This window comes from Elaeis guineensis, chromosome 16 (assembly GCF_000442705.2).
Source record: "Elaeis guineensis isolate ETL-2024a chromosome 16, EG11, whole genome shotgun sequence".
NCBI classification, from domain to species: domain Eukaryota; kingdom Viridiplantae; phylum Streptophyta; class Magnoliopsida; order Arecales; family Arecaceae; genus Elaeis; species Elaeis guineensis.
This window is the reverse complement of record NC_026008.2, coordinates 36,897,940-36,913,908: the sequence shown is the minus strand read 5'-3', so window position 1 is coordinate 36,913,908 and position 15,969 is coordinate 36,897,940. Positions and strand designations below refer to the sequence as shown.

General features: G+C 35.2%; 1 protein-coding gene across 1 annotated transcript; it reads left to right on the top strand.

Moving 5' to 3' along the window:
• The first annotated feature begins 7,540 nt into the window (after positions 1-7,540).
• Positions 7,541-9,515, top strand: LOC140854352 (zinc finger BED domain-containing protein RICESLEEPER 2-like). Its single transcript, XM_073250206.1, is given in 2 exon segments — positions 7,541-7,681; positions 7,683-9,515. Coding segments are annotated over 2 exon segments (1,974 nt in total).
• The last annotated feature ends 6,454 nt before the right edge of the window (positions 9,516-15,969 follow it).

Below are 15,969 nucleotides of genomic sequence, written 5' to 3'. Positions count from 1 at the left end.
TCCGCGGCAGTAAGCTCAAATTAAAGTAGTAGCAGCAGAGAACCTCTAGTTACAAGTTTGATATCCTGTCAAATCAATCCAAAGAATAGTCATCAGGGAGATGGTATAGGATAAGGCACATGGAGACTGGTGGGACTTAGAAGACTTTTGAGTGGGCAAGTCTTGAAAGCTGGCAAATTTGACCCATGCAATGTTGAGAGCCATAATCTCATGGATAGAGCTAGGAAGGAAATAATCTTATATATGCAAATAGAAAAATTTTAATACCACGATATCGAAATGATAGTTGATGGCTTCCCCATGATCACTAAGAAATGATAGAATTTTGAGAAACAAGGGTATTGTTATAAAATGATTGTCACAAAATGATAAAATTAAAGTAAAATTACTGACAATTATGGAATTAATTACACTACCAATTATGAATGGTGCTGGGAAACCCATTTCACTCAGATTAGGGAAAATTCACTTCTTTAGGAAAGTCATTCCAAAAATTGAGCTAGGAAAGAAATAATTCTACATGCGTTCAATAGACAAGTAAGGGAGAGAGATCCGTTATTATTTTTCACTTCCGTCTATCATCTATTCTAATGCACCACTTAAAGGTGAATCGAGATTACTTACGCTGCACATTTTGTATTGCACCTGCCTTGTCATCTCATCATGATGACAAATGGCTATCAAATATTCAAAAATAATATGTGGTGTATAGCATGCAATGTAATATGACTTGTTATATTCTATTTGATAGTTGTCCATCTCCATGATCACATGAAGTGATAGCCATCAAATAACTTTTTATTTATGAAAATGCTGGTGACTATACTAGTAATGACTACTAACACTTTCTTCATCAAGATTATTTTTTTCTTTTTAATAATTATAAAATTAACTCAAATCAAAGCTGTGTAAAATATCAGGTATCTAAATTGTTTGATCAGGAGGGGAACCTATAATTTATTTTGGTTGGGAGCACTATAGCTTCTACATGTATATGCATATGAGTGCACTACATGATAATACCAGTGTTCTAAATCTTAGCCTAGACATTGAATCATTTTCATATCAAAATCATAAATTAGCATTCAACTGCAGGGCAATTTGGGATCAATCATTGATCCATGATATAAAAAAATAAAACAAGTTAATATTGAAAATAATAAAAAACTAAAGATATATAAATATAAATATAAATGGAACTCATAAATAATAATAATAGTAATAATAAGAATAATAATATCATTAAATATTTAACATCTATACTATAAAATAATATAATATCATAATTTGGTTTCACAAAAAAATTGAAAGAATATATATTATATCTATTTATACATAGATAATTTCTATATGATAACATCACAAAAGGAATTTGAAGTTCGCATGACAAGTTTTTATTATGTCTAAGATCATAAAAGTAAGCTAATAAAATAATAATTTTGATTATAATACTTTAAGAGATTGATCTTGATGAGTCTAAAATGGATTGAAACTGAATTGATGGGATGATTGGCTAGGTTGTCGGGTTTTGTATTATTTTAAATTTTCAGGTTTGAGATCCACCCAATCTACATAGGCTTTTAGTCATGAGTTGCATAGTTGATCTGGTCAAGTCATCCCGATCTTAAAACATAGCATGATATTACAGCACAACTATTTAATAAAAGACCACCAATTGATTGATTTAGATTTTTATTTTAAATCTTCTAAATTTGATATAAAAGAATTATTAGACTCATTGTAGACCACTTCAGTCACTTTGTATAAGCCCGGATAGGTTTTAGAGAAAGATCTATCATATCCAACATTTTACCACGAACTACAAATTTTAGAGGCCATAACTTTATCAAAAGATATTTGTTTTCAGTACCACTAGGTGTTAAAATGAAGAAAAGCGAATATTATGAAACTGTGACTACCTCCAATAGATTTGATGCAAGTAGTAGATATAGGTTTTCAATGATATTCGGACATCGAAATGGACTGATGAAAGGAGTTCTTTTTTTTTGTTTGGGTGGGGAGTTGGTGGAAGACTTTGACTCGGCATGTCTTCAAATACATGAGAAATTAGATAATATAATGGCAGACAAAGTTGATATAGAAGTTGTAAGCTCTTCAAACTAATAGTTTTCTTTTTTACTTTTTTATGTTTATTTTTTCAGTCATGGGTACGTAAGGATAATTTCTAATTCATTTAATAAGAAAAAGAATCTAACCAAGATTTTGTAAGGACGAAACTCACTAATATAAATAGAAGGCCTATGTATAACTATTTTGGTCATTTTAAATGAAAGTAAAGAGTTTAGAATCATGCTTTCAAAAAATTTTAATAATTTTTATTTTTTTATTCGAAGATATTTAAGTTGAATAGGTTGAAAAATATTCTTTCTTGTTCATTGATTGGGTCAAACTCCTAGCCTATGCTTTGACCAGCCTTTCCAAAATATCAATTAGTTAGAGGTGCAAGGGTCACTAATCGAGATTAGATTATGTTCACTCCAATTATAGGGGCCATGACTATTCTTGGGTTGTGTTCATGCAAATGTAAAGAAATTAGTGTTCCTAATTGTTCTCTTGTCTCAGGATATGGACAAAGATGAATATCATGTATGAAAAGCTAGTCTCTTCTCTTATAATCCTTATCTCATTTCACTCATTAGTGAAATATGATGGTTTAAACCATTTGGTTCAAGACTTAGGCTTCTAGATTGGGGTTGAGAACAATTGGGAACCTGCCTGTCCTTAGAGATTACTTAGAGCCATCAAATAATTGAGGACACTGGAGTTATACTTTAAGTGATTATAAAGAACTCGAATTTGTGTGTGTGTGTGTGTGAGAGAGAGAGAGAGAGAGAGAGAGATAGGAGAATGAAAGAGGAGAGTTACTGCACTCTTGAAGCTTGGCTACTTGCTAAGAGGAATGGCTCGGATTTGTGTTGAATCCCATATTGATTGTGAGCTGGAAAGTGAGATCTTGTATACTCATATAAAGGTAAAGAACACATTATATCTTCTAGCTATTTTGTTTTTTGGATGAGATACCATATCATTACAATTAGTATCAAAATATATTTGGCTTATAGTATGTAAAGGTCCATACTGACATATATTTAGTTCCATTGGTTATAAGATCTTAAATATTTACATAAAGGATCAAAGAATTTAAATAATAACTTCTGACTATTTTTTTTGATGGTGTCATGAATCATTACACTTGTTCTCTTTCTCATTCTAATAGCACATGGGCTTCACAAATTACTATTATTACAAGAAGGCTTTGTCATCGTGGACTTTGACTTCAAGGTGGCCCCACTGTAGATGACTAGAATTGTTTTTATATGCTAATTAATGTAGATGTGATTTCGATCTTGAGAAACTCTGCTATTATTTAATTTGCTGGTATCCAATCTTAGCTTGATCGCACATTAATCAGACGTCAAGGTCAACATTGATTTAAGATTTAGGTTATTTACTTTGAGCATGAATACAGGAACATTAACTAATTATATTTTATGACCGGCATACTTGAAAAGTAATTTTTTGTTTTGGAAGGGTGGGATAGATATCCCTTCTGGGTTTTCATATATTTTATCTTCTGTAAGTGTATTTATTCTAGTTTGGTATAATAAATCTATTTTACCAAAGAAAAAGTAATTTTATAAAGTTAAGGGAGCACAATATCATTTTCATGAGGTTGGTGAGAGCCTCACAGCAAGCATAAAAACCAGACATATTGTTAGAAACTACCCTTATATTTTAAGAAAATGATACCATGACGACATCCAACAGTCCTCATGAATCATAAACATCTGGTGCTTGGCTTTTGTAGGAGCAGCATGATTCAGCGAAGGATTCTGCTACATTACCTCAGAACTCATAGGCAAAAGAATCGATTCCAAAATACTAAGGTTATTATATGCCTATAAAAAAAATAATAATAACTATATACAGACAACCAAGAATTAATCATGATGATTGGGGTGACTTGGTCTCTGTCAGTCCCACCAAAAAATAATAAAAAATGACCTAATCTCAGGAGTCAACATGTCCAACCATTTTTTTTTCTTGCTCAGCAGCTGAAATATAAAGAGAACTGCATGCTTGGTCAGCACACACTAAGCATTATTATTATTATTATTATTGGTAGCAACACACTAAGCATTATTTGAATATATAGTTTTAAACAAGAATGGAGGGAAATCTGGGCAAAAATTAGATAACAACAGTATCTAAATGGAAGTAATAGATACCGAATTCAATACTTTTATCAATTGCACTAGTTGATACCTTCAATAGTGTTCAAATATAAAAGAAATAATGATTTTATTTTATAATTTATATTGATTATAATGATGGATAAAATGGTTGTTCAATACCAATTAAGTAAAGGCAGAACCTCAATAGAAAAACATACATGGTTACAAAAATGATGTGGTGTCTATAGAATGCAACACCATTATTAGGAAATGGTATATTATCTATATCTTGGGCATGGACTGAGTGACATTCCAACAAGGACCATGCCTCGTTGATAAGGTGACGGCATGATGCCACTAATATTTTTGTGCTACGTGGGGATCATTTCCATGCTACTAGTGATTCCTCAACCAACTGACATGACGCCCACATGGAACTCATGAATTAAATAGAAATGCTAAACCTACACGACTGTATGAGCTCCGTCTACATTGCACAAAGGAACCCACACGACACCTCCATGAGTTGAAGAGTACTGTGGTTGATGTCACTTGTCGGCGAGATAATTAAAACTAAACATGTGTAGCACGAGTCAGGGTTATACTTTTGGCATGAAAGAAGGATTCATCTTCTTTCGTACGAATCACCATTCGATCATCTACTGGTCATTTGGTGATCCATGCAAGCAAAAGAATGATGGAGTTCCGAGTGCTTTGAAATGGTTGAGGTGGCTGATCCAATGATGGATTCATGCAAAAGAAGATGAATCTTTTTTTTGGCTCGAAAGATGCAACCCTGATCTCATCTCTTTAACCAAAAACGGCTCTCAATGGTCATATTATCAGTCAACACAATAATAATAGTGTAAGCTCATAATGGCAAATGCACGCATCCTTCGCAGTCCATTATGTTGACATATAATGTACACACCATCCCAGTCCATTATATTAACTTATTATTTGAAATCACGTGATATGGTTCAACATTATATATATTACCTCCAAAAAAAAAAAAAAAAAAGGAATTACGTCATGCTTCAATATCATATTATCTCAAAGAAAAATTTAGAATTACGCCATAGACGTATCCGTCACAAGTGGAAAGTACGAAAGAAGTTAGGTGGACAATGGAGAAATTCTTGGAGATGCGTACGTCCCAAGCAAATGTGGAATTCTCCGCCTCATTTTGACTTGGAGAGAACTTGAAGTCAGCAACGATTATATCATATCAAATTTATAATAAATTAATAATAATTTTAATATTTTATTAATTATTATATATTTTATTAATTTTTATGAATTATATTTCATATTATCCCATATATTTCATCCGTTCTCAATTGGTAATTTGTTTGTTACCACAGTGACGTAGTATTATCATTGCAAAATTATTTTTCAATTAAAAAAAATATTTCTCTTGAAGTTGAGTAGCGTTGGGGACCCAGGGTTAGGGCTGGAAGTGGGCTCGGGCCAGCCCGAGGCCCATCGGGCCGGCCCGACTTCGGACCGGGCTTTGGGCTAGGCCCGAACAGTTCAGACCGGGTTTTGGGCTGAATTTTAGAGCCCATTTATGTTTCGGGCCAGACTCGAGTATACTTTTGGCCCGGCCCGGGCCCGACCCAAAGTTCAGCTCATATTTTTGGCCCGAATCTAGCCCGTATTATTCCAGCCCAAAATTCCAGCCCGTGCCCAACCCATTAATCCATACCCAGCTGGCCAGCTCTCCCTTAAATTTTGGTTAACTCTTCGACTCTTCGGTCTTCCGACTCTTCCCAAGAACCCAAAATTTTCTTTCGATGCCCTAGCCGCCAAGCATCGCTGTCTTCGTCTTCTTCATCGCCGACAAGGGTATCTCGTCTTCTTGCATCACCTACAACGGTGTCTCGCTGACAAGGCCATTGATGTTCGTCGAACTTCCAGGTGGCCTTCATTGTCTTCCGACTCCCATCTTCCACTAAAAAATAGAGACGGACGGCAACGCTCAGGCGGAGAGATCCCTCATCATCCTCCATCTTCCGATTTTTCTCCATCACCAACTCCAAGATTTCGTCTTCCCTATCTTCCGATTTTTCTCCATCTTCTGATTTTTATTTTTTATTTTTTATTTTTTCAAAGATAGGATAGGGTTCTTGGATTCTCATGTGATGTCCACGTTTAGAACTTAACTGTTGCTTGAAAATATCATCTTTTAGTTTGCATTCAGATTTTGGGCCGAGTATTCAGATTTTTTGTTTCATATTTTAGTTTGCATCTAGACCTAGTTCTGTAACTTCTGTTGCTTGTTGTCAAGAATATGAAAATATGGTGGACTGTTTGCTAAATTAGCCGATAGAGTTAGTAGGGATCAATTCACACATAGAGAAGAATTGGACCTGAAAAATTCTTAGGAGAGGTTTTAGTGGATCTGTTGGTGAGATGACTGGCTTCTATGTCCTTATCTGTAATAGGAGAATATCATCTTTCCTGGCTTTTGCTTTAACTTTCGATTGTCCGTTTACATGTTCAGGATTTATAGATGTTTCAATCTGTTGTTGAATGATTTTTACATCTTTCCTGGCTTATTTAATGCCGGACGTATTATTGAGAATGATTTTTACTCTTGGATGGGGATGGCATTAGAAATTATTCAAGCAATACCCATATTTGGGTGGTACTAGGAAGAAAAGAGATTCTACTAATTAGAGATAATTTTAGGATCATAAAATTTATAGAAGTGCTGGATATGGTGGCCTTCATGGCTCTCTCAAATTGGCTAGCCTTTAGTATTACTGTTTTTATTTTATTTATTTATTTTTTTAACAATTACAATGGTTGTTCATTTCACCTGAACTTTGGATAAAAAAGATCGGTTTCTGGATAGATTGGAGGGTCAGCCTGTGGATATAAAAAATTAAGAAGCCATAGAATGCAAGTGAGGCAGGACTGGGTGAGCTATTCATTGCTATTTTGAATTATAAGTAAATGATCTATCCTATTGAAGCATAATGATTGTTACATTTGCTATGAGAGTTCATCATAGGAAATCACTAAATCATTGTCAATGCTACATGAGAATCTAAAGTAATGTTACATTTACCCACAAATTTTTATTTTTCGTTGAAATCCTCATTATGTTTCAATGTTTCATCTAATCTTTTAGATTTTTGACTGATATCAGGCACCATAAATTTTATATTCTCTTTTAGCCACGTGCTGCTATAGTGGTATTAAGTATTGGTTGATCGGTTTATGATGCTTTTTCTATTGGATTTTTTATTTTGATAGTTTTTGATTTATACTGTAATTTGATATTAAATGGTTCTTTTGAGTAATTTATAATATTATTTATGCAGATTGTTGTACTGATGTCTGAATCTAAAATTGGTGAAAATGAGACTATGGAACATATAAGGAACGAAGGTGACAAAAATGAAGATAATTCTGAAATTGATTGTGACAAAAATTCTAAGAAAAGATCTTGGGTATGGACTCATTTTATCGAGGAAAAAAAAATCTGATGGATCAATAGCTATATGCAAATATTGTAAAAAGATGTTAAGTGGTAGTATGAAAGGAGGAACAAGTCATCTTAAACGGCATCTTGAAAATGTTTGCAAGAAATATCAAAAGAATCCAGTTAATCAAATGTTGATAGTAGCAAGTTCAAAAGATTCGGTGAAGTCTTTTAAATTCAATCAAGAAGAGAGCAGAAAATTACTTGCAAAATTTATCATATGTGCCGAGCTTCCATTTCGTGTTATTGAGCATCCTGTTTTTTCAGATTTTATGAGATCTGTTCAGCCATTATTTAATATTATTGGTCGTAAGACAGTAAGAAATGACTGTATAGCTTTATACCAAGCAGAAAGGAAAAAATTATTTGATACATTTAAGAAATTAAGTTCTCGGGTTAGTTTCACTACTGATATTTGGACATCAAATCAGAAAATTGGTTATATTTCTCTCACGGCACATTATATTGATTCTGACTTTATTCTGCATAAGAAGATAATTAGTTTTAAGAAACTACCATACCCTCATACAAGTTTTGCAATTGAAGATGCTATTGGAAAGTGTCTTCTTGAATGGGAACTAGATTCTAAAATATGTGCTATTACTTTAGATAATTGCTCCACAAATGATGCTGTAATTAGAAGGATTCAAGATCATTTTTCTTACGGAATGTTATTTAATGGGGAGTATAGTCATATTAGATGCTGTGCACATATATTAAACATTATGGTTCAAGATGGGATGAAAATAATTCATGAAGCTATTGAATGCATAAGAGAGATTATTAGATATGTATCTGCATCTCCATCTCGAATGCAAGGATTTAATGAAATTGCACAACATATGAGACTTCCTATTAAAAAAGGGCTTAATTTGGATGTTGCTACAAGATGGAATTCCACTTATGAAATGTTGACTGATGCAATTACTTATAAAGATATTTTTATTAGATATGCAACTGAGCATTCATGCATATGTCCTAGCAACGATGAATGGAAACAAGCTGATGTAATTCTTAAATTTTTAGAAGGCTTTCTAGATGCCACTAAAGTATTTTCTGGTTACAAGTATCTCACATCTAATTTCTACATAAAAGAAGTTTGGAGAATTAGGGCTTTATTGATGAATGAGAATGTTGATACCAATTATAATTATGATATACTAAAGCAGTTAACAAATGAGACGCAAAAGAAGTTCAACAAATATTGGTCTCAGTGCAATATTTTATTGGTCGTTGCTTCTATTTTGGATCCGAGGTCAAAGTTGATATTTATAGAGTTTTGTTATCAAATGACATTTGATGCAGAAGAGAGCAAGAAGAAGATTGATGATATTCGTGCTTGTCTTTATAAATTTTATAATGAGTATGCAGATGCAACAAGAGTGCAGATGCAGTCTTCTATAGGTTCAAGTGAGCTAGCAGCTGGTTTTGATGGACAAAAGGATATAAATTTAGTTTCTACTTTTAATTTGAGTAAAATAAAATTTGGCATGGATTTTGTTCAGTTTAGAAATCAAAGTTCTTCGAAAAGGCCAAAGAGATCAGAGCTAGATAGTTATTTGGATGATGATGTACTTTCTGATTTGAGAGACAAACAGTTTGATATCTTGACATGGTGGAAGAGCAATGCAGCAATCTATCCTATATTATCGAGAATGGCAAGAGACATTCTCGCTATTCCAGTCTCTACTGTTTCATCAGAATCGGCATTCAGTACTGGCGGTAGAGTTGTAGATCAGTATCGGAGTTCATTGAGCCCATCTACTGTTGAGGTCTTAGTTTGTACTCAAGATTGGCTTCGTGAAGAATATGATAAAGGTATATAAATATTTTAAATTTATATTATATTTTTTATTTACTTATAGTATTTATATTTTAAAAATTTATAATTGATATATATGTTAACAGTTACAAGTAGCTTAATTGCGGATGATGGCACCTCAGAGCAAGCCAAGCAGTAAAGTTGGAACATAGATGTAATATTATATAAGCATCTTTAAAATTTATTTTAATCTATATGAAGTTACAGATTTTCATATTTAAATTTCTTCATCTTTTAATTATTTAGTTTATTTTAAATACAGATTTTGATGACGATGAATGAATGAAGATGGAGGTTGCTTCTTGTATTTTGGTATAAGCTCATCAATCTCTTTCTTTTAATTAAAAATTGGTGTGTGACAAGTGTCAAACGAGATGGGCACTAATGATTGATCTCATTGCCAAATCAGCTCAATAAACAGATTTTTCTTTGGGCACTAATGAGGCTATTCCATATGAATTGGCTGTTATTTTGCAGGAAGACTGTAGTGGAAAAATTAGGGAAAGAAGACTGTACTAACAAGGAGATCTACATGCAGATTTTGTTCAAATTGCTACTTACTTGGGATTCTTTAAAAGTTACTTCCTTCAGAGAGAGGAATTTAGGAACCTGTCCTTTTCTTGCCTCTAACTTGTACCACTGTCAGTGCAAGTTTGCAACAGAATTTTCTTAAGCAAGCTGTAATCATAGCTTCTAAGGCTATCTTTATCGTTCAAAAATTGTTTGCTTGTTTTTATTTTTCCAATATTTGTAGTAGTAGTTTGGTGGCCAAGTAATTTCTTACAATTCAAGTAATTTCTTACAATTCAGCAATTTGATTTCTTGTGCTTGAGAATTGAAATATTCTGGTAATGAACATAATTTGTAGTTAATGGGTTCCTGAAGGACTGGGTGCACATAAAACATGCTGAAGCTCTTTGGTCTGCTACCTCCTGTTCTTCTTTATTATAGCTGCTTCAGATGGTAGGAATATGTGAATGTTTTGATACTGCCATTGTTTTATATTTTTCAGCAAGTAGGAACTGCATTATGTAGTTTTATCTGGGATCTGCAGAATGAACTTCATTTCAGAAAGAATTTTAGTAAATATAGAATAGTGATACAAACATTGTAATACCTTCCTATGTCACTATATAATCGTTGATGTCAATTATTGTGATGTTAAGTTGTTCATCATTGTTTTAAGACAAATTATTTGTTTCAGATTTGAATGCTTTTGTTAGTGCTAGTAATGGATTGGATTTAGGTCTCGGATCTGAATACATATTCAGTAATCCAGATCTATCATCTATATCCAATCCTTAGAAAGATTGATGGTTTCTTTACAGGTTCCAATCTTCACTCAGCCCTCATGTGCGTTTTCAGTTCCAATGAATGCTTGGTTTAGCAGCCCATGTTAATGTCTATACACACCCTTGGCTTTCTACTGTTCCATTGATAGCATCACCTACTTATCTTAATATGAATTCCCAATGTCCTGATATGCAGGTTGCTGACCTTATTACTCCCTCTTGGACATGGAATGTGCCACTTCTTGCTTCCTTGTTTTCAGCTGATACAATGACACAAATTTGTGCTATTCCTTTTGCACATGAGCTCTTGTTTGGGGCAACCCAAAATTGCGTGCTGTGACTTTGCATGATATGGCCCAGCTTTCCTATCATTCTCATTTTACTGCATCTTTAACCTTTTCCTGGATTTGGAAGTTACAAGTTTTGCCTCTAGTCAAATTATTTTGGTGGCAGCTTTTGTGAAATCGGATGCCCTGTAAGGCTTATTTAGCTCGTTGTGGACTAGTGGTATCAGAGCAACATTGTGATCTATGTCCTAAGCAAATTGAAGATCTTCAGCATATTATTGTGACCTGTGTTGTTGCTCAGGAATGCTGGTAGAGGCTTTGTTCTATGTGCAGGCTAGCTTATTGTCCGAATTCCTTGCCAGCGTTACTTGATTATATGGCAACTTCAGAAGGGAACGGACAGAAGGTAGTCTTGGCATACATAGCTTGGCCACAAAGTTTTCAATCGCATTGCTTCCCTCCTATCTCAAGTAGTGCGTCGGGCTATTGCTTTTTCTGCTCACACAAATTCTGCATGTTACCAGCGAGATGCTCCGTCACACAAGGTAAAGGCCGGCCCGATTAAGTTCGGGCCAGGCCGATTAGGTTAGGGCCGGCCCGATTGGGCCCGGGCCAGGCTCGGGTTTGGGCCCGGGCCGGGCTCGGGCCTCATGTTTTGAAAAATTTTCGGGCCGAAGCCCGGCCCGAAGCCCATAGAAAAATTACGGGCCGGACTCGGGTAGGGGTGTGGCCCGGCCCAGCCCGCCCAGTTCCAGTCCTACCCAGGGTTGGGTAGAAGCAGCCGTTTGACCATTTCAAGGGTAGCAATTCACCTCCAGAGTCCTCAAAAAGAGATGTCATTTTTTTTTCAAAAATCAGGTAAGGCTACCAATGTTAATTAACAAACCATGTTTATGCTAATAATTCATGTTCTAAAATGATGTTCTGTACTCCTATTCTACTTATGTTGTTTGGCTGAAGTTATGCGGACCCATAACAAAAGCTATATATGCCTTGAAGGCTGAAGCGCCATCATAGATGAACCAACTATAATCTTGTTATTGGACATGAAAATTTATCTATCCATTCCAATAACATCTAAAGCATTCAGGAACAAATTGCTAGCTGAAATATAGCGTTGAACAACCTCCATCCACAATCAATAGATAAAAAGAGATTATATTGGAATTATACATGCAAACTAGCTGTAGAGTAAAGATACAAATGAGTCGAGTTGCTCGTAAACTGCTCGAGCTAGACTCAAGTTCAAATTCGATTCGGCTACTATCGAGCTCGAGTAACTCAAATAATTTTTCGAATAGAATCCAAATAGTAAAATATTCGACTCAAAAACTCATGAGCTTATTCGAATTTATATATTTTTAGTTATATTTGATTGATATTTGAATCGAATCAATTTTGAGTATTGTCTTTTTTTTTATTATTATTATTATTGAATCGAGTTGGAGCTTAGAATATTAAAGCTCAATCAATTACAAGTTAAGTTTCAATCTCTTTAAATCAAATTAAGTTCGGGCCTTTAGCTACTCAATTTGGCTCGGCTCGATTGCATCATACTGTAGATATGTATGGTATAGGATTAGTTATGTATGTCTCTACTTGCTAATATGCTCATGCATAGGTTATATATACTCCCCTCTACTTCCTAATGTGGTAGTCCATGATTAAAATTGATTTTTAAATATATTGACGTGGTTATATTCTCTTAACTCTTTCCCAACTCTACATGGTTCTAAGTATCTTTCATTAACTCTCAAATGAGCATTGTTTGAGGTTGAGCTTTGTGCAGTTGGCAACATTATATGCTATGTATATATGGCAATGTAATATGCAACTCCTGTTGAAAAAACCAATTTTTATATCATATTGCATGGATGTACATGAACAGGCACAATTTGGGCTTCGCCTGCCAATTAACCGGCTATAACTTCTAACCCCAAGCTATCTCCTCACTCCAACTACCTGAACAAGCAAAATTCTTTGTGCACCGCCTTCATCCTATTGAATGCATATTTAATATCCATTTAATGTTCATATTTTTTTTTTGTTTAAAATTTTGAATGACGAAAATACTCTTTTCCTTCCAAAAAAATTATAACTTTCTGTGCTGATATTATTGCATAATGTGTTAAAATTATGATTTTCTGCATAAGATATCATAAATTTTTCACAAGATGTCATAAAGAGGGAAAGATATTTTTATCATTGAAAATTATCATAATTTCAATACAGGATGCCATAATATCAGCATAGGATGTCATAATTTTTTCAGAAGGAAAGAAGCATTTTCGTCATTTAAAATTTCAAACAAAAAAATAAAACTATAGATATTAAATGTGTATTAGAAAATAGTAGCTATATGGTCCAATAGAATGAAATGGTATGCTTCATATCAAATTTTCTATACCGTGGGTGGTGCACAAAGAATTTCTCACCTGAACAAATATCTTAGGCCCAGCAGAAGCCTGGTATTTACGTGTTGAGGTCCAGTCTGTGTCATCGAGACCAAACGACTCTGGCCCATTCATTGGCACTTCTAGTTAATAATAATGGAGCCCATTGACTTGTGTTTAAACACTAGCTTGTGGGCTCCAATACCTGTTAAGAAACAAGGCCAACAGGCCTACCAAGCTGCAGTGCAGAATAGTTTAAGCTTATCAAAATGATCTCTTGATCACCATTTCATCATGGATTATGGATATGATGTCTAAACTCTTAAGCATGAGCATGCAGTATCATTAAGCATTACAGGTGCACATTTGTAACTTTCGTTCAAGTTCATAAAGAAAAGAAAGCAAGATAAGCAATGGAGCCGACCATTTTTACTACGATACTGCAGTACTCCATATGAAAGCATTTTCACTTCTTGCAGTAGAATCCTTACATAACTTTCGGTCGGAAGACGAGCAGCATCAAAGACTTGTCCTTAGGGCAATGACAAACAAAATGATGCCTAGAATGAGATTGAATGTGTGATGGTCACTGCGAACACCCAACTTAGCTGCAGTTCTTAGTTAACGCGTGCCAAAATGCTCCTTCCCACGTATGTAGCCAATCCCTGCAACAACTAAAACCTGGAATCCCATTTGAAGTCCACCAAGCCTGCCAAAACCCTGTTCCTCAAGCCACATTCTTCCCAATCTGTTCAAAAGGTCTGGCTTGGACCCAACACTGTATCTAGGATGACAAGAATATAAACCAATGATCTAGCTTAATTCCATTAACATAAAACTTCAATAATGTTATTTACATTCTGATCTAATCATTTGGTCATTTTGAGGATACTATAAATAAAACCCAGCCTTGTAATTCACTTTTGTGGACACTGTAGAAACCAGCTTCCCTCTCTGCTTTAGGAAAGGTGCTAACTAATTTTCACCATGCTTACTTGGAACTAGCATTAACATCTGGCTTTCATTAATTTTAATATTTAGACCTTTTAGTTTCAAAATTCGAGGATAAGAAGCACTCATTTTTTTAGCATTAGTTACCAAATAATTCTCAAAAAATAGGGTGCTTTGCTCCCTAGATCGGTACACAGGTCAAAAAAAAAATGAAAACACTCCATTTTACTTATGATACAATAACACAGCCTAGAAATCATTGCTTAGTGCAATGTTAAAATGCTTAGATTGATAAATACAATAATACATATTTGAGTCCTGTGACAGCCACTTTGTGTAAATGAATATCAAGTATTAGGATTATCTCCAGTTCATCCCATCTTGCCCCATCCATTCTTGGCAGCTACCAGGTCTGTCCGCTGGACTAATCTCCAGTTCACCTACCATTGTTGCCTTCAAGCGGGTGTTGTCAGCTGAGAGGTGTTGCTTCAACATAGGATGCATGGCCCATTAGTCTCAGTCCATAAAGGAACACCTTCAACAGCCTTCATCATTTTTCAGTCAAGGAGTTATTTATATCTTGTCTTTTATCACATCATGAAGCAATTTAAATTGAAATCTAGAGGTATATTATCATGAGAAGGAAACAAATTGAAATGTACATATAAAGTTTGGCCTTTTTACCAAAATAAAGTTACTTTTAAAAAAAATTATCAGAATAATGCTTCTTCCAAATTATTTACCAAACTACTATTTGGAAAAAAGTTACTCTGTAATAGAGCAACTTTATATGCCAACTCACTACAGTCCACGCCATATAGAAAAGTGAGTCAACAACAGAAGAGCCGCTGTATGGAAGGACGACTCATAAAGTCGTCTTATGGAAAAGCAACTCATAGAGCCGTCTTTTCATAGGGCGACTTATAGCTACCACTTAGCCAAAAAAAAAATATACAAAGCTAAACCCTCGATCTTCGCTTTTTCCTAACTGATTCTCGACATGAGAACTCCCTCTCCCTCTCGATCTCCGGCACCGACACGAGAACTCCCTCTCCCTCTCAATCCATGATGCAAGAACCCCACACTCCCTCTCGGTCTACAGTGGCCCTCCCTCCTCCTCTTGATGCGAGAACACTCCCTCTCGGTCCCTGACAGCCCTCCCTCTTCCTCTCGACCCACCCCCCTCCTCCTCCCCGGTGTACCGCCATTACTTCCTCCTCCTTGCGTTCTCCGACGAAAACCCCCCTCCCTCTCCTTCTCGGCCTCTGGCGGCCCTCTCTCCTCCTCCCCATGCTTTCCAACAAGAACCCCCTCCCTCTCCCTCTCCCTCTCGGTCCCGGCGGCCCTCCCTCCTTCTCTTGGTCCATCCCCTGGCGTACCATTATCCCAGCCTCCTCCTCTCGGTGGTCCTCAGTGCGCCGCCCCACCTCCCATCCCGAGACATCAGGAAGGTAATTTTTATTTTTTTTTATTTTTATAAATTTTTTATATGAATTATAAATTTATTTGTACAACAACATAGTATAGGAGGAAGA